This window comes from Pristiophorus japonicus, chromosome 6, assembly GCF_044704955.1.
Source record: "Pristiophorus japonicus isolate sPriJap1 chromosome 6, sPriJap1.hap1, whole genome shotgun sequence".
NCBI lineage: Eukaryota > Metazoa > Chordata > Chondrichthyes > Pristiophoridae > Pristiophorus > Pristiophorus japonicus.
This window is the reverse complement of record NC_091982.1, coordinates 161,505,399-161,524,918: the sequence shown is the minus strand read 5'-3', so window position 1 is coordinate 161,524,918 and position 19,520 is coordinate 161,505,399. Positions and strand designations below refer to the sequence as shown.

At 46.3% G+C, this 19,520-nt stretch overlaps 1 protein-coding gene across 1 annotated transcript in view; it reads right to left on the bottom strand.

Annotated features, from left to right (window-relative positions):
• The window catches only part of LOC139266214 (uncharacterized), a 200,672-nt gene that overhangs the window by 39,437 nt on the left and 141,715 nt on the right, over nucleotides 1–19,520 (bottom strand). Inside the window, exon 12 of the mRNA XM_070884045.1 lies at nucleotides 16,742–16,988. Within this exon, the coding sequence (XP_070740146.1) occupies nucleotides 16,742–16,988 (247 nt within the window). The remainder of the gene's footprint in view (nucleotides 1–16,741; nucleotides 16,989–19,520) is intronic.

Below are 19,520 nucleotides of genomic sequence, written 5' to 3'. Positions count from 1 at the left end.
AAACTCAGATTCACGGACTATCCTGAGCAACCCACCTTGGACCCTACCTTTTTTGATCCCCCAACATACACACCAGTGGCAACCGACACCACGGTTGACCACAAAGAAGAACCCATCATCCACAGCAGCCCAGCAGGGCCAACACACCAGGCAGCCCAGCAAGGCCAGCTGCACAGCAGCCCAACAAGGGCCCAACAAATGATTCAACAATACCAGCTTTCACACCGAGACGATCAACCAGGGCAAGAAGGGCCCCAGATCGACTCACATTGTAAATAGTTACACTATTAACTTTGGGGGGAGTGTTGTTATATATGTAGACTTGTATTTATTCTGTATAGTCACCAGAGAGCTCATCCCCTGGAGTCCCAAGGGATCCCACAATCCCTTTGGAGCACAGGTATTTAAGGAGGCCTCACAGGTTGGAGAGGCACTCTGGAGACCTGCAATAAAAGACTATGGTCACACTTTACTTTGAGCTTACAGTGTTCAGTCTGACTCTGTCTCCATACATAACAGTTACCATTGCCAGTTGCTGAGGCCTTGGTGCCCAACTGCCTTCTACTTTTAACCTGCAGTCGATTAACCTCGATTGTCTGATGACTGGAAATGATACAAAATTCTCAGGAATATTGGTTGGCCATATCCATTGACATAGCTGTCTGACAAGCTAAATCAAAAGCCAAGTTAGGGATCGTCAACAACTTTTTTTTGATTGCTTCATTTTTCATCCTACAAACAAAGTGATCATGTAATGCTTGATCCTGAAAGTTTCCAAAATGACAGTAAATGGATAGTTTTTAATGCTACAATGTACTCACTGATACTCTCATCAGGTATTTGATTTTGTATTCCAAAATGATAACTTTCAGCAATTTCCAGGGGCTCAAGGTTGTGGTGCTGTTCTAGTGCTTAGAATCTCTGTAAGTGTTGTGTCCTTTGGCTTGATGGGAACAAACACATTTTCCAGGGTTTCATATACCTCGGAGCCTGCTTCAGTTAAGAAAATCGCCCGTTTTCTTTCTAACACCACCTGGTTACGGTTTTCATCATCAGGGACATCGATGATACAATTTGCGGTGTAAAACATTTCTAGCTGTTCCACATAAGCTCCGAAAGTCTCACGGTCACGTTGAAATGCACCCAACTGCCCTATTATTCCCATAGGTGCAACCACCTGGATTCGGCCAAGTGTGTTTGTAATTTACCTTGGATTCTTAGCTGGTCTGCAAACAAAGGACCTCTCTAGTCTTTCTGTTGTTTGGCTGAAATCATCCACCAACAAAAATTTCAGCTAGGATATCCAGGAATCCAATTCTACGTCACCAATGTGGTATTTTCCTTACGACACCACAACACACAGACTTTATACAATATGGCTCTTAAGACAGGAATTCCTTTATTGTATTTACAGCAATGGCTGCATTACCACATTTGGGTGTTTGGGCCTCCTCCTCTTCCATGACGGTGGCTGGCCTTTCCCCCTCCTTCAGAGACGACTGGGCCTCTACTTCCCCTCAGTACTCCAGGTGTGGTCTAACCAGGGCTTTGTACAGCTGCAGAGGGCTAGCAGCACCCATGGAACAATACCAAAGGAAGCAACTTACTATTAACTTTCATTTTAAACTTTTAATCAACTTGGGAAACTTTTATACACCTTGGGAAATCTTTTAAGACTTCGGGAGAAACTTTTAAACAACTTGGAGAAACTTTAAAAACCTCTGGAGAAACTTTTAATTAACTTGGGAAAACGTTTAAAACTTCAGGAGAAACTTTTAAAACTTCTGGAGAAACTTTTGAAACTTCTGGAGAAACTTTTAAACAACATGGAGGAACTTTCAAGAATTATTTTCTTTTAAAAATGTTTTACTAAGGAATTGAATACTGTACCCCAATCTAACTAGAAAATAGTTTGGTGTGTTTTATTAGCATAATTTTCAGTCATTTGAAACCGGGTTACTCACGATGACGCCCGACAAGCAGGTAGGCGTCCAACCAGGCGACCGGGGCATCACTACCCACCCCCCTCCTGCGGCAGGCCTACATCCCTCCAGCGGCGGGCTTTCATCCCTCCAGCGGCGGGCCTTCATCCCTCCAGCAGCAATCAGGTCTCTCCTCATCGACGGCTGGACCTCCCCTTCCCTATTGGTGACCTGGCCTCTTCTACTGGTGAGCATCACAGCTATGACTCTTCCACCCTCCCACTCCTTGCTGACCTTCTACTTGGAACTCTAGCAGACAACAACTAATGCAAGCCCCCAACCATGTCTCAGGCCACCTACCATCAAGGGCGCTACTCGGCGCCAAGCTTGTGGCGAAGATCTCGTCGTAAGCAATTAGACTCATACAGCAGTGCCTGGTCTCCAGTCATCTTGGACCCCCTTGCCATTGGACCAAGATGTTGCTTAGCTAAGCCTGTGTGGTGCCCGGCCACCCCACTCACGCACAGGAAGTTCGGGACCTGGAACATCAGGACCCTTATGGACAACTCCAACAGCGACAGGCCGGAAAACCGCACCGCCATAGCTGCCCGAGAAGTTAGACGCGTTGACATCGATATTGCCGCCCTAAGCGAGACCCGGTGGGCAGGGCAGGGCTAACTCAAGGAACAAGGTGGAAGTTACACCTTTTTCTGGAAAGGAAAACCAGAGGAAGAACGCCACCTTCATGGAGTCGGTTTTGCTGTCAAAAATGAGCTGGTCGACTGCCTCAAAGACTCCCCCTGTGGGGTTAACGAACGCCTCATGACTCTTTGACTCACCCTATCCCGGAACCAATGTGCCACAGTCATCAGTGCGTACGTCCCAACACTCATGCAATGGATGAGACCGAAGAGGGTTTTTATTCCAACCTCGAAACATCCCTGTCCCGCGTCGCCGTGGGTGACAAACTGATCCTCCCAGGTGATTTCAACGCCAGGGTCAGCAAAGATACAGCCCTCTTGGGAGGCGTGATTGGTAGGGAGGCGGTAGGGAAAGTCAAATCCAACGGTACCCTACTCCTGACAAAATGTCTAGAATATAAACTCCTCATCACCAACACCCTGTTCTGCCAGAGGGACAAATAAAAGGCATCATGGCAACATCCTCACTCCAAACACTGGCACCTGCTCAGCTATATCATCGTCCGAGCAAGGATGTGTGCATCACCCACGCCATGACAGGAGCTGACGACTGCTGGACGGACCACCGCCTAATCTAATCCATCATCGACATTAACATAGCCCCAAAGCAGAGGGGACAGCAGAAGCAGTGCCGGGGCACTTAAAGACCCAGCTAAGAGAGCCCTATACAGCCAGCACCTCACAGCTAACCTGGCGTGCCTTGATGACCCTGAGATGCAGAATGCCCACAGTGCTTGGTCTACCCTCCAGACCTCCATAACCAGTGCCTGCGAAGAGACACTTGCTCACTCAACCAGAAAACACCAGGATTAGTTTGATGAGAATGATCAGGAGATCCAAGACCTAATAGATTGCAAGCGCAGCGCATTTCTGAGCGTTAAGCAACAACCCAACTCGGGAGCAGCAAAGCAATATTACAGACGGCTCAAGGCTAAGGTCCAACAGAAAACCCGGGTCCTAAAGAACAGGTGGTGAATGGAAAAAGCACAGTAGGTACAACAACTGGCCGACAGCCATGATGTGTGAGGATTCTTAATTGCAGTCAAAGCCATCTATGGTCCAAACTCCCAAGGCCCCACCGCACTGCTGGCCAAGAACGGGGAAACACTAAGGCAGTCAGAGCCCGCTGGAAGGAGCACTTCGAAGATCTCCTCAATCGAGACTCTGCCTTTGACTCGAGTGTTCTCGACTCCATCCCATAGCATGCGACCCGCCACCACCTCAGTAAAACCCCAACATTGCACGAGGTAGAAAAAGCCATAAGACAGCTCAAGAACAACAAGGCTACGGAAGCGGATGCAATTCCTGCTGAGGCGCTAAAGTATGGTGTAGAGGCTCTGTTGGCACAGATACATGACCTCATCTCTCCTGGAGGGAGGAGACATGCCGAGATCTCAGAGATGCAGTGATTGTGACCATCTTTATAAAAGGGGACAAGTCTGACTGCGCCAAGTACAGAAGAATTTCCCTGCTATCAGCCACTGGGAAAGTTGTCGCTTGAGTCCTCCTCAACCGTCTTCTCCCTGTGGCCGAGGAGCTCCTCCCAGAATCACAGTGCGGATTTCGTCCCCTACAGGGCACAAAGGACATGATCTTTGCAGCGCGGGGGTCTATGGAACGTCTTCCTCTGTTTCAGCCGCCTCCTCCCCCAAAAGTTTGTCAACATCCTTCGCCTGCTCCACGACGGCATGCAGGCCATGATCCTTACCAATGGATCCATTACAGACCCAATCCACGCCTGGACCGGGGTCAAACAGGGCTACGTCATCGCTCCAACCCTCTTCTCAATTTTCCTCGCTGCCATGCTCCACCTCACAGTCAACATGTTCCCCGCTGGAGTGGAACTAAACTGCAGAACCAGTGGGAAGCTGTTTAACCTTCGCTGCCTCCAGGACAGGTCCAAGATCACCCCAACCTCTGTCCTCAAGCTACAGTACCCAGACGACGCCTGCGTCTGCACACATTCAGAGGCTGAAATCCAGGATTTTGCCGACGTATTTACTGAGAAGTACGAAAGCATGGGCCTTACGCTAAACATCCGTAAGGCAAAGGTCCTCCACCAGCCTGTCCTCACCCCTCGCCGCACAGCACTGCTCCTCAGTCATCAAGGTCCATGGCGCGGCCTTGAACAACGTGGACCATTTCCCGGGAGTCTCTTATCAACAAAAGCAGACATTGATGAGGAGATTCAACACCGCCTCCAATGCGCCAGTGCAGCCTTTGGTCGCCTGAGGAAAAGAGTGTTCGAAGACCAGGCCCTCAAATCTACCATCAAGCTCATGGACGACAGGGCTGTAGTAATACCTGCCCTCCTGTATGGCACAGAGGCATGGACTAAGTACAGTAGATACCTCAAGTCGTTGGAGAAATATCACCAATGATGCCTCCGCAAGATCCTACAAATCCCCTGGGAGGACAGACACACCAACATTGGCGTCCTCGACCAGGCCAACATCCCCAGCATTGAAGCACTGACCACACTTGATCAGCTCCGCTGGGCAGGCCACGTTGCCTGCATGCCAGACACGAGACTCCCAAAGTAAGCATTCGACTCGGAACTCCTTCATGGCAAATGAGCCAAGGGTGGACAGAGGAAACGTTACAAGGACATTCTCAAAGCCTCACTGATAAAGTGTGGCATCCCCACCGACACCTGGGAGAACCTGGCCAAAGACCGCCCTGAGTGGAGGAAGTGCATCTGGGAGGGCGCTGAGCGAATCGAGTCTCATCGCCGAGTGCATGCAGAAAACAAGCGCAGGCAACGGAAGGAACGTGGGGCAAACCTGTCTCACCCTCTCTTACCCTCAACGACTGTCTGTCCCACCTGTGGCAGGGACTGTGGCTCTCATATTAGACTGTTCAGCCACCTCAGGACTGATTCTAAGAGAGGAAGCAAGTCTTCCTCGATTCCGAGGGACTGCCTATGATGACGATGATGATGGTGCATTACCACTGCAGTCCACTAGGTGGAGCAGTAGTCCACTACGTGGAACTATATTACAACTATCACTGTTTTGAGACAGCTGTAACAGCAACTTACACTTATATAATGCATTTAACATTGAAGATGGGAGGCATGGAGATTAGGGTAGGAATCACCCAGAAAATCAGCTCTGGATGGCTGAAAGCTTTGATATAGAACCATTTTTCCTAAAAATTGCCATTTAATCAAAACAAAGTTTTTAAGGACAACAGAAATAAATGGGTGGAAATACCAAACGTTCAAATTTAATCTTAATGCATTATAATATTATGTTTCAAAGAAATACCAGAGATGTAATTCCTTTTACCTTTAGAAAGCTGGCATTTGACCGTGTTGTCACAGAGCCCTTACCTTGAGTTCACTATGGGCATTCCCATGTACACCCTTATATGGGGGGCAGAACAGGAGCAGGTGAAAATGGACAGGAAAGAAAGAGGCATGCAGGACAGTGCTACATCAAAGGAGAAGACCATCGCCTAGGAGTTACACTCTCACTCGAGGCTGCAGAAAACGCCAGTCCCTTGATGTCTCAGAAGTGGTCTACTTAAGGAAGCAATGGTTTACTGAGGAGGCACTGAATGAAGACCTTTCTTTACAATGTGACCTGCAAATATCCTCACAAACACAAAAACAAAACAAAAGAACATCCTAACTTCAGAACACTGAACTACCTATCACAATTGTTTTTCCTGTGCACATGTATATTTACAGCAAGTGCTTCTTGGTTCCATTGTGCCTCCCTGTGCAGTTCTCAAACTTGTCCTAGACTGTGCTGAAGTGCTACCTGAAGGCCAATGATCCCAGTGACATTTGACTGCATCGTGATATCACCATCCTCTTGGTGCCAAGGTGGCTCTCATCTCAGGCTTCTTTGTTCAAGGAGGACTCTTCATCTACTGTTGGTGCCTGGGCAGCCTGATCCTATATCTTGACACCTATATGAGGAGGTATCTGGCAGGGCTGGCTGGTAAGGTCACCTGAGCTGTCACAGGAGGAGAATGGCATCATGAGGGCAGACCCTAGCCATGCCACTTGTGCTGGATCTTTGATCTAAGTGGCCACTGGTCAGAGTGAGGGAAGACATGAAGATATCAGTTAGGTCCTGGTGTCTCTGAGAGATGTTGCTTCAAACTTCTCAGAAGCCACTTTACATCTTTTTCTCCCAAAAAATTAGCAAAGGTTGAAGAGCAGAGGTCAAAGCATCCAGTTTGGAGGACAGATGCAGAAATTCATGGTGTCACCTCCTGCTTCAGCTACCACTGCATCCTTCTGGGATACTAGGGCTGAAGCTGGCATTGGATTTCACCATGATGCCTGTCATTTGTCTTACAGCCTCTGTCATGGTCCTCAGTGTCTCCATGTGAGTGAGATGTTCATCCAGCAACATACGTTTTAGAGTAGGATTGCAGAGACCTGCGCCCCTGGGCTTGGTAGCCAGGGGCTGACTTCTGCGGGGCATCTGCTCTCCAGTGTTGGTATTCATTTCAACCCTGATCTCTGACACTGTGAGGGTAATGAATGAAGGAGTGCCAAATGTATAAAGACACTGCAAGGGTCAGGGCGAGAAGATAGTTTACTTCGGCTCTTCTGATGAAGTCATTAAATTTCTTCCTGTACTGCACAAGAATCCTGGGGCTCAAAGAGGTGGCATTCATTGCGAACAGTCACCTTCCTCCACAAAGTGTGTGCCACTTTCTTGGTAACTGTCTAACCCCTGGCTGCTGACCCCAACCAGACCACCCCTCCTCTTCTGTATTTCCATTACAATGACGTGCGGTTTGAGCTATCTGAAGTTTGCTGCTCCTTTCTTCAATTTGGCTGAGCTCCCGGATCCTGGCAAATCTCCCTTATTGTATCCATTCATGACCCATTTGGGATCTAACAATTGGCTGCCGCGTTTCCTACATTACAACAGTGACTACACTCCAAAAGTACTTCATTGACTGTTAATGCGCTTTGCGATGCCCGGTGGTCGTGAAATGCACTATATAAATCCATGTCTTTCTTTCGTTCTTTCTAACATCTTGCTCCTCCCCATCCTGCACTATTTTCTGCCCACCTCATTGAACCATGTATTTAGGCAACTTTCACACCTCTTCCTTTCTGCATTAGCTGACCCTGCGGGGTGAGTATTACAATCTGAGGGCGGGAGGAGTCCTCCTGTGCCTCAGTGGTGCTGTCGGAATTTCAGGCCCATAATTTTTCTAAATTGCATATAATTTAACGATAACTCTCCTATTGTAATAACTGAGACCCAAACTAAGATCTTAAAGGCAGTTTAGTGTAGAAATTGTTCATGTTTTCAAACAATGAGTCACTTGAGATGCACAACTATGGTTTTTCCAGTTTACATGGGCAGTAAACGGAACAAAATGGCGTAAATGGAAGAAACATGGCAGAAAGTCAAATTCTCCATGTTGGTCTGAAAATTCTTGTAACAGAAGTCTTGATTTCAACAAATCCTTCCACTACAAGACCAGGGAAATGGTTAACAAGTTATATAGGGAGATTTTCTTCAACAGCATCTCCCAAACCCGCGATCTCTACTATCTAGAAGGACAAGGGCAGCAGGCTCATCGGAACACCACCACATCCAAGTAAACCTCTAAGTCACAAACCATCCTGATTTGGAAATATATCACCATTCCTTAATCGTCACTGGGTCAAATCCTGGAACTCCCTCCCTAACAGCACTGTGGGAGTACCTTCATCACCGGTTCAAGAAGGCAGCTCACCACTTCCTTCTCATGGGCAATTAGGGATGGGCAATAAATGCTGGTCTTGGCAGCGATGTCCACATCCCATTAATGATCAAAAAAAAAATCTGCGCCCGTCATATTGGATCAGGTGGATGGGAACACTCACCTGTGCACTTGTCCATTTAAATGTTCAGTCCAGTGCACCTGATCGCAGACTGCCGAAAATCTCCTCTATTGTGTCAAAAGTCACACATAGAGCTAAAGACCGTCGATGCATGTCAGTAATCTACACTGAGGAGCAAGACAAGAACAGCTTTTAATTTAAGAAGAAAAGGAATAATCCAAAGCAGAGATGTGTCCAAAGACTAGTAACAACTGGCAGAAGAACATATGGCTGCAATATGTCATTTTGTAGAATAAGACATTGCCTGTTACTCGACTGATTCTGGTGAGTGTTAAATAAGTATTTTAATCAACCCATGATCTGTTGTTACTCCACATATAAACGTCTCAGCTGTTATCACTGGTTAATAGAGTCTGTAATGAGGTAAGTCCTTTACAGTAATATTTATGTTCTTGGTCTATCATTTCCTTTTTATAATATTTATATCAAGTTTGTTTTTTTCAATATTGTTGTAAAACTTGGTGATATTGTTCTTTGTTTCTGCCTAGTCTTACAGCAAATCAACAAAATCTTTTTATTTTATCTGCATAGCTCATGCTCCTTCACTTGTTGGTTGATCACAACATGAATCTATTGTGTTTGCTGAGGGTAAGATACTTGACTGTACAGCACGGAGGCAATCTTATGTCTGCAGGTATCATGTACAGGGCTGCAGCAAGCAGAGCGAGAGATCAGTCAGAGTTGCAAAGTGCTGTGCCCAGCACAACCCTAGAGGTGGTGATGGCAGAGAGCACTTATGCCAGATACTAAAAAAGATGCAAGGAGGCTGTCCAGCTTAGATCTGCACCACATGTGTGTATACAGCAGCTGTCCTTTATATCACAAGAGGGTATTACCTTTCAGACCTCTTGCACTCAGAAATAAGGCCACGGTGAGAATGATGTTCAGGCATCATCCTGCAGCATTGTGGCTAAGACACCATTTTGTCCTTGTGGAAACATAGAAACATAGAAAATAGGTGCAGGAGTAGGCCATTTGGCCCTTCGAGCCTGCACCGCCATTCAATAAGATCATGGCTGATCATTCCTTCGGTACCCCTTTCCTGCTTTCTCTCCATATCCCTTGATCCCCTTAACCGTAAGGGCCATATCTAACTCCCTTTTGAATATATCCAATGAACTGGCATCAACAACTCTCTGCGCCAGGGAATTCCACAGGTTAACAGCTCTCTGAGTGAAGAAATTTCTCCTCATCTCAGTCCTAAACGCCTGCCCCTTATCCTAAGACTGTGTCCCCTGGTTCTGGACTTCCCCAACATCGGGAACATTCTTCCTGCATCTAGCCTGTCTAGTCCAGTCAGAATCTTATATGTTTCTATGAGATCCCCTCTCATCCTTTTAAACTCCAGTGAATAAAGGCCCAGTTGATCCAGTCTCTCCTCATATGACAGCCCAGCCATCCCTGGAATCAGTCTGGTGAACCTTCGCTGCACTTCCTCAATAGCCAGAACATCCTTCCTCAGACTAAGAGACCAAAACTGAACACAATATTCCAGGTGGGGCCTCACCCAGACCCTGTACAACTGCAGCAAGACTTCCATGCTCCTATACTCAAATCCCCTTGCTATGAAGGCCAACATACCATTTGCCTTCTTCACCGCCTGCTGTACCTGCATGCCAACTTTCAAAGACTGATGAACCATGACACCCAGGTCTCTCTGCACCTCCCCTTTTCCTAATCTTCCGTCATTCAGATAATATTCTGCCTTCGTGTTTTTGCCCCCAAAGTGGATAACCTCACATTTATCCACATTATACTGCATCTGCCATGTTTTTGCCCACTCGCCTAACCTGTCCAAGTCACCCTGCAGCCTCTTATTGTCCTCCTCACAGATCACACCGTCACCAAGTTTAGTGTCATCAGCAAACTTGGAGATATTACACTCAATTCCATCATCTAAATCATTAATGTATATTGTAAAGAGCTGGGGTCCCAGCACTGAGCCCTGCAGCACTCCACTAGTCACTGCCTGCCATTCTGAAAAGGACCTGTTAATCTCGACTCTCTGCTTCCTGTCTGCCAACCAGTTCTCTATCCACATCAGTACATTACCCCCAATACCATGTGCTTTGATTTTGCACACCAATCTCTCGTGTGGGACCTTGTCAAAAACCTTTTGAAAGTCCAAATACACCCAATCCACTGGTTCTCCCTTGTCCACTCTACTAGTTACAACCTCAAAAAATTCCAGAAGATTTGTCAAGCATGATTTCCCTTTCATAAATCCATGCTGACTGGACCAATCCTATCACTGCTCTCCAAATGCACTGCTATTTCATCCTTAATGATCGATTCCAACATTTTCCCCACTACTAATGTCAGGCTAACTAGTCTATAATTACCCGTTTTCTCTCTCCCTTCTTTTTTAAAAAGTGGTGTTACATTAGCAACCCTCCAGTCCATAGGAACTGATCCAGAGTCGATAGACTGTTGGAAAATTATCACCAATGCATCCACTATTTCTAGGGCCACTTCCTTAAGTACTCTGGGATGTAGACTATCAGGCCCTGGGTATTTATCGGCCTTCAACCCCGTCAATTTCCCTAACACAATTTTCCGCCTAATAAGGATATCCTTCAGTTCCTCCTTCTCACTCGTTCTTCGGACCCCTAGTACATTGGGAAGGTTATTTCTGTCTTCCTTTGTGAAGACAGAACCAAAGTACTTGTTCAATTGGTCTGCCATTTCTTTGTTCCCCATTATAAATTCACCTGAATCCGACTGCAAGGGACCAACACTGGTCTTCACTAATCTTTTTCTCTTCACATATCTATAGAAGCTTTTGCAGTCATTTTTTATGTTTCCGACAAACTTCCTCTCATACTCTATTTCCCCCCTCTTAATTAAACCCTTTGTCCTCCTCTGCTGCATTCTAAATTTCTCCCAGTCCTCCGGATTGCTACTTTTTCTGGCCAATTTGTATGCCTCTTTCTTGGATTTAACACTATCCTTAATTTCCCTTGTTAGCCACGGTTGCGCCACCTTCCACCGAGGATTTTATCCTACAGTACATGTTGTTCATAAAAGAATTTCAACAAATAATTTGAGAAATTTAGCATTTTATAATGTTATCAATGTGGAATGCCAAATAATATATTTTGCAATTTAACATATTTTTGATGTTTCACTTATATATACACACATTCTTTTGAATATTAAAACTGATGTAATGAATGCAGCTTCATTTATCTTCTTATCAGTTCACAGTGCAGATATTCTTTACTTACTAAAAATCATTTCTGTTCCTTTGAATAAAATTGTTGTGTCCATCACTTCTATATCCTGCATCTTTCTTCTGTTGTGATAAAGCATCTTTCTTTCACAGTTGATATAAAAGTGGCAAACCAGTTTGGCAGTGCATCCAGCTGTGTGGCTCATGAATGATTTCCGCAATCGACTGCTTCATGTTCTTCTCTTACCTTGTGGATTCTACCCTCATTTACATATTAAACACGAATGTCATGTTCCTGGGTGGGTAGCTGTGCTGCTGCTTGCCAACATTGGTAAGATGCTGTCTTGCTCTGAGCCGCTGGGCTTTTATCCATATAAAGTGACAGAAAAGGAAAAAGAAATGTTGGTTCCAAGATAGACCTTCAAAGAGAGTTTAATGTGCGTCATGCTTGTGTGGTTCTGCATATGTGAGAGCGAGAAGGACAAGACATATCAAAAGCTTGAAGGAAGAGACTAGCTTCACCTTCCCTTGTTCACTTGATGCTCTTATAGGCAAAGATGCCCCAGGGTGAGCTCTTGAAAGGGACTAAAGGGCTTGTAACCTTTGCATGTTCTCCAATTTGCTGGTATTATGAGCTCTTTTGCCCTGCAAGCAGAGAAGTAGTCTTCTTGAGGTGTTGTAAATTGAAGCACATACAGTAACGGATTTGTGCCAACCTGCAATCCATCATGTGGGTCAGTAAGTGGCCATGCATTATATCACTAGGTTGGGTAACAATTTATATGTGAAGATGTCAGTGTGCATGGCTTTCAATTGTAAGTTTCAGCTCGAAGGTGTACATTGTTGGAATATGGAAATACTAAGTAAGCAATGAAAGAGCTGTAAGGTTGTTGGGGAGTTTGCATGGGCCAGTAGTAAGTGCATAAAACATCGACAGGCATGTGGCATTCCTACTTGGACTAGCTTTGTGGTGTATGGCATTGTTGTGTAGCCACACCATGGCACTTTTCTTAAGTGCAATCTTTTCATATCTTTACAGGTTCTGTGGGTAAGTACTGTACTGCCTGCCACTCCTGCCAGGTATAACTGCACTGCTGTCCTCCAGGGAGAGTCCCAAAGGGACAATCCTCCTTGCATTTAATCCATGCAGCAGTACCTCCACTTCGCCATCTATGAAAAGAGGTTTGAATGTTGCGCTGCTCCATCACATGCCCATAGATTCCATTTTTTTGGTCCACTTTATTTTCTTTGCCACTTCGTTAGCCCCGCACAACATGTAAAAAGGTAGCTGAAACCTCTTGAGCCCCATTCAGCCTGTGGAAAGGTACACAAAAGTTTATCCCATATGCAGCCTCTTATGTTTACCAGCTGCAAACATGCTAAATATTCTGTGCACCCCTGCACCCGCATCCCCACTCCAACTTTGGTTAGCTTCCATTGCAAAGCCCATTCCAGGTCAGAGCTCATACTGCATGTGCAATGTCTCTCTGGTGGGGACAGCCACTCCTGATTCGAGTGAATGCACTCGTCCTGCAGCCCAGGATTCCACAAGGGAAATAATCTCTTCAAAGAGCAACACCATGCGATTGATGGGAGATGCCCTTCTCCCCTCTCTCTATTGTATTTTAACACTGTTAAGAACCAGCAATTTAATTGCCATTGACCAGAAGGGAGAGGCCAGTTGCCTGAACATAGCAATCAGAGCTCCTGTAATACACAACACAAAGCATCTCCATGCATCACTACATCTTCTGTTTTGACAATTCTGTGCCTCAATAAAGACTAGATCTGGAATTTGAGTCAGTTCAATTCAAAACCTAACCTTCATGAGCCATCAAGGGTGTTATATGTGTAAGCACTCTAATAATGACTCCACAAGGTAAGGTATTGTACTTGAACTGTTGTGATCTTAGTCCATTTATTGTAGCTCCTGAGTGAGGATACAGTGAGGTGAGCTCCCTTTAACTTGGTCACTTGCAGTGTGCAGGCGACCCTTGGGTCTCCACCAGTAGCACCCTCTGGTGGTACAGGTATAGTGTATATATTGTAAAGATGCATTCAGTGGTCTAATGTAACAGTACATACATTATACATGCACAACATCACTCCCCCCTAAGTCTTGTGCCTCTGGCCTTGGCACTTGAGTGCCCAAAGCCCTTGCACCTTGTCTGTGCTTGGGAATGGCTCTCTCAATGTAGACCCCAAGTCCTTATTGCCATGACATTGGAAAATGGACAGTTGGAGGTTGTAGTGAGGGTTGTGGATGCGATCCATGTATGTCCATGGCTAAATACATCCATTTCCCCCTGCCCCCACCCCCCCCATACATAGACCATGTATTTGGCTTGACATCTGCATTGGCGTACATGTACAGAGGATAAAAAATAGGATTAGTTATATCACTATTTGGGTTCAGCAGTCGTAGAACAAGTACATATTACAGGTAAGGTACATACGTGGTATTACAGTCTTGCCCCTGGGGTGTGGGTGCAGGTGGGTGAGGACGCTAGTTCCAGAGCAACCGGACTGTGTCCAGATTGTCTGATGGTGGCGCTGCACCCCCTGCCCGCTGGGTGGGCTCGAATCGCTCATCTGGCTGAGTCTTAGGGCCTTAGCCGTTATCTAGTGGTGGGCAGAGCCACAGGAATGTGTGGCCTCCCTGTCCTCCTTTGAGGACTGCAGGCTTTCCCTCCTGCCCTTCAGCGGTGGTGGAAGCCTGGTCATCCCAGGTCCCATCGGGAGAGCTGGAGGTTGCTGGCCTATTGCTCCCGGTGCTGGCCCTGGTGGCCAGAGGGGTGGGGCCGATCTGGGGCAGGGTGCCAGTGGTGGTGCCTTGCCGTCCACTGATCGCTGGCCCTGCAGTCGGTATGCTCCCACTGTGTGTGTGGCCACACTCCCTGGATCATCACATTGGTCCCGGAGGCGCAGGCTACATGATCGGGTAGCCCGCTGGACCTGGGTGCTTCCCACGGGAGGTTGCCCTTAGTTTTGTTGGCGTATATGTAGAACCCGGCATCACACATCATTTCTACATTTACAGTCATGATACATTGGCTCCGACCGCAATCAGCCGACTCGGCTTTGTCGTTGTCTTTACAAATTCGCATTTGTCATTACATCTCTTTCCTGTGTACTATCGGCATCGCTGTACAAGGTTACTTTTAGATACTTGCATTTGTCAATTACATCTTTTTCATTAGTATCACCGGCATCGCTGTACAAAGAGTGGAACTGTTACTTCAATTGTGCTGGGTTGCCGGTCTCCTTTAAGAGGGTCTTGCAATCTTTACCCCAATCCGGTTTGCTGCTCGGCATCATGTGTTGTTCCCTCAATGCTGCCCCTCGTGGTCTGGTCGCGACCATGTTGATTTCAGGTGCTTCACTGTGTGATGGATCCAAATTTGGGGCCACTTAGGACGTCGATCGCTAGGGCCTGGACGCTTTCCCAGCTCCAACAGATTTGGATTGTTTCATCCATCTTCTTCCCAGCAGCGTTGGACCATCACCAGCAACGATCCACAAAGGTAACTTGTGCATCGCGCCGTCATGAGACACCTGGGCATCTACGCTGCCAATGACTGGGATGGTGTCATTTGTGTAGCTGAGCAGCTTCACCTGGATCAGGAGCATTTTAGATCATTCGGCGGGATTGTCCCAGAGTTTCTCGAAGGCCGCCTGATTCATCAGCGATTGGCTCGCCCTTCTGTCAACCTCCATCGAGACTGGAACACCGTTGATTTCGACTTCCATTTTCAATGGGGAACTCTCGGTGGAGCAGGTATATACTCCGTACATCTCTTCCTGGGGCTGAGCTGCCTCATAGACTCTCTCTTCATCTTCATCAGCGCTGGAGCCCGGGTGATTGGCCAACTCTTCAGCGACTCAGTGAGTAAAATTTCTTCTACACATTCGCTGGAGATGACCTTTCGTATTACAGCCTTTGCAAGTATAGTCTTTGTAGTGGCACTGGTGGACCCTGTGATTTCCTCCACACTGCCAGCATGGGGCTGGCCGGTTGGCCCCATGTAGCGGACTCAGGGTTGTGGGACTCGGGGTAGCAGCCTTGCCTCTGAAAGGCGCCATTCAGTTCATGGTACTTGCCGGGTTAGAGTCCTGGGGGTGAGTCATCACCCTCTTGGAATCTCAGGCCGAGATCATGAATGGCTGGTTCACTTTAATTGCCTTCTGCAGGGTGACCGTAGTGCCTGCGGAGAGCTGCTTGTCGAGGAGGCCCTCGTGGCCGATTCCAAAAACAAAGATGTCCCTCAGTGCTTCGGTGAGGTGGTCACCAAAATCACACGGTGCAGTCAATCGTCTCAGGTCTGCAGCATATTTTGCGATTTCTTGGCCTTCGGGCTGCCGGTGGGTGTAGAACCAGTGTCTGGCTGTGAGGATGCTCTCTTTAGATTTGAGCTGTTCCTGTATCATTGTTAGGAGCTCTGCGTATGTTTTGGTTGTCATCTTCGCTGGGGCTAGCAGGTCCCTGATGAGGCCATGGACAGTGGGCCCACAACTGCTGAGCAGGATAGCTCTGCGCTTATCAGCCAGCGAGGTTGGGTCGTCTCCTGCCAGGTCATTGGCAATGAAAAAGTGTTTGAGCCTTTCCACAAAGGCATCCCAATCTTCCCCATCAGCGAATTGTTGAAAGTTGCTAAGGTTAGCCATTTTGCGCGTGGAAATTCATAATCTCATCACCAGTTGTTATGTGTCTAAGCACTCTAGTAATGACTCTACACGGTAAGGTATAGTACTTGAACTGGTGTGACCTTAGTTCATTTATTGCAGCTCCTGAGTGGGCATACAGTGAGGTGAGCTCCCTTTTATACTTGGTTACCTGCAGTGTGCAGGTGACCCTTGGGTCTCCACCAGTAGCACCCTCTGGTGGTACAGGTATAGTGTATACAGTGTGAAGATACATTCAGTGGTCTAATATAACAGTACATACATTATACATACACAACAAAGACGGTCTTAGAAAGCTGCTTATATCATATCAGCCAATCAAAATCCTGTAAAAATCCTTGTTAGCAGCAACCCAACCTATAACTGTTCTGAAATCAAGTATAAACCACATTTTTACCTGAGTCTTCATCATTTTTAACGAGTTTTCTCTCATCCTCAAAGGCATGAATCCACAACAGTTTCTCAGAGGATCTTTTCGCAATGAACAGATGCACTTCATCATCTACAAGCTTGTTTTGAAGTTTGAAAGCGTTCTTGACCTTGACATTGAATTCCCAGTCTTTTCCGTCTTTTACATCAACCACGAGCATGTTGTCCATGTCTATTCTGTTCTTGTAGTATAACATGTCACGGCGAAGAAGATCCTATGAAATATGTCACACAATGCAATAGATTATTTAGAATATCATCTATGGATCTGTTAAACTGCTCTGGTATCAGGAAGATCATTAAAACCTTTCATAGAATCATACAGGACAGAAGGAGGCCTTTCGGTCCATCATACCTGTGCCGGCTCTTTGAAAGAGCAATCTACCGTATATACTCGCTGATCTCACGTATCATGCGACCCCTAAATTTTCGTCCCCAAAACATGATTTTATCATATAACTCATGTATCATGCGAGTCACTTTTTTGAGATACCAGATGCCACTAGGCTAGGCTTTCAAACAAGTTTAACAAGTACCCAACATGTAACAAGTACCCTAACACATAACAACGATCGAATACAGACCTTAACAACCGAATCATGAAACATCGAGTGGATTCTGTTGTGAAAGCTGTTCGCGACGATATAGCAATCATTCCAGCTGGCTTGACTAGCGTCATTCAGCCACTTGACGTATCCATTAATAAGTCATTTAAAGACAATATAAGAAAGAAATGGAATGACTGGATGATGGAAGGAGAGAAATCATTTACGAAGGGAGGGAATATGAAGGCTCCGGATTTGCCTCCACTGTGTTTGCGGGTAAAAGAAGCATGGGCTGAGATAGATGGAGATTTGATTGTTAAAGCCTCTAATAATGCAGCAAACTTCAGAGGGAGTTGTGGGTGGCGATCACTAGACCACAGCAAAGATACAGTACAAGTGACAATAGAGGCTGCAATCCAGCCCAGGAGATACCTGCCGAGATTCAGCGTGGATACGGTCTGCTTAACAGCCCAACAGCCTAATCTTGGCCAGCACTTCACACCCGCAAATTTTGTATCTCGCGTATCATACTACCCCCCAAATTTAGGTTACAATTTAGGTCTTCAAAAGTCGCATGATACACTCCCTTGCTCTTTCCCCATAGCACTGCAAATGTTTGCTTTTTAAGTATTTATTCAATTCCCTTTTGATAGCTACTATTGAATATGCTTCCACCACTCTTTCAGGCAGTGCATTCCAGTTCATCATAACGTGCTGTGTAAATTTCTTTTCCTCATTTTCCCTCTGGCTCTTTTGCCAATTATGTTAAATCTGTTCTGGTTAAGCACACGACATAAGAATTAAGAGCTGGAGTAGGCCACGTGGACCCTCAAGCCTGCTCCACCATTCAATGAGATCATGGCTGATCTGATCCTGGGCTCAATTCCACTTCCCTGCCCGCTCCTCATAACCCTTGACTCCCTTATCATTCAAAAATCTGTCTATCTCTACCTTAAATTGATTCAATGACCCAGCCTCCACAGATCCCTGGGGTAGAGAATGCCAAAGATTCACGACCCTCTGAGAGAAGAAATTCCTCCTCATTTCTGTCTTAAGTGGGCGATCCCTTATTCTGAAACTATGCCCCCTAGTTCCAGATTCACCCATGAGGGGAAACATCCTCTCTGCATCAACCCTGTCCAGCCCCCTCAGAATCTTATATGTTTCGATAAGATCACCTCTCATTCTTCTAAACTCCAATGAGTATAGGCCCAATCTGCTCAACCTGTCTTCCTATGACAACCCCTTCATCTCAGGAATCAACCTCGTGAACCTTCTCTGAACTGCCTCCAATGCAAGTATATCCTTCCTTAAATATGGAGACCAAAACTGTATGCAGTACTCCAGGTGTGGTCTCACCAACTCCCTGTACAGTTGGAGCAGGACTTCCCTGCTTTTATACTCCATTCTCCTTGCAATAAAGAAAAACAGGAATCGCAGGATAGCGCAGATGAATACGTGGCTTGAGCAGTGGTGCAACAGGGAGGGATTCAAATTCCTGGGGCATTGGAACCGGTTCTGGGGGAGGTGGGACCAGTACAAACCGGACGGTCTGCACCTGGGCAGGACCGGAACCAATGTCCTAGGGGGAGTGTTTGCTAGTGCTGTTGGGGAGGATTTAAACTGATATGGCAGGGGGATGGGAACCAATGCAGGGAGACAGAGGGAAACAAAAAGGAGGCAAAAGCAAAAGACAGAAAGGAGATGAGGAAAAGTGGAGGGCAGAGAACAAAAAGGGCCACTGTACAGCAAAATTCTAAAAGGACAAAGGGTGTTAAAAGAACAAGCCTGAAGGCTTTGTGTCTTAATGCAAGGAGTATCCGCAATAAAGTGGATGAATTAACTGTGCAAATAGATGTTAACAAATATGATGTGATTGGGATTACGGAGACGTGGCTCCAGGATGATCAGGGCTGGGAACTCAACATCCAGGGGTATTCAACATTCAGGAAAGATAGAATAAAAGGAAAAGGAGGTGGGGTAGCATTGCTGGTTAAGGAGCAAATTAAGGCAATAGTTCGGAAGGACATTAGCTTGGATGATGTGGAATCTATATGGGTAGAGCTGCAGAATACCAAAGGACAAAAAACGTTAGTGGGAGTTGTGTACAGACCTCCAAACAGTAGTAGTGATGTTGGGGAGGGCATCAAACATGAAATTAGGGGTGCGTGCAATAAAGGTGCAGCAGTTATAATGGGTGAC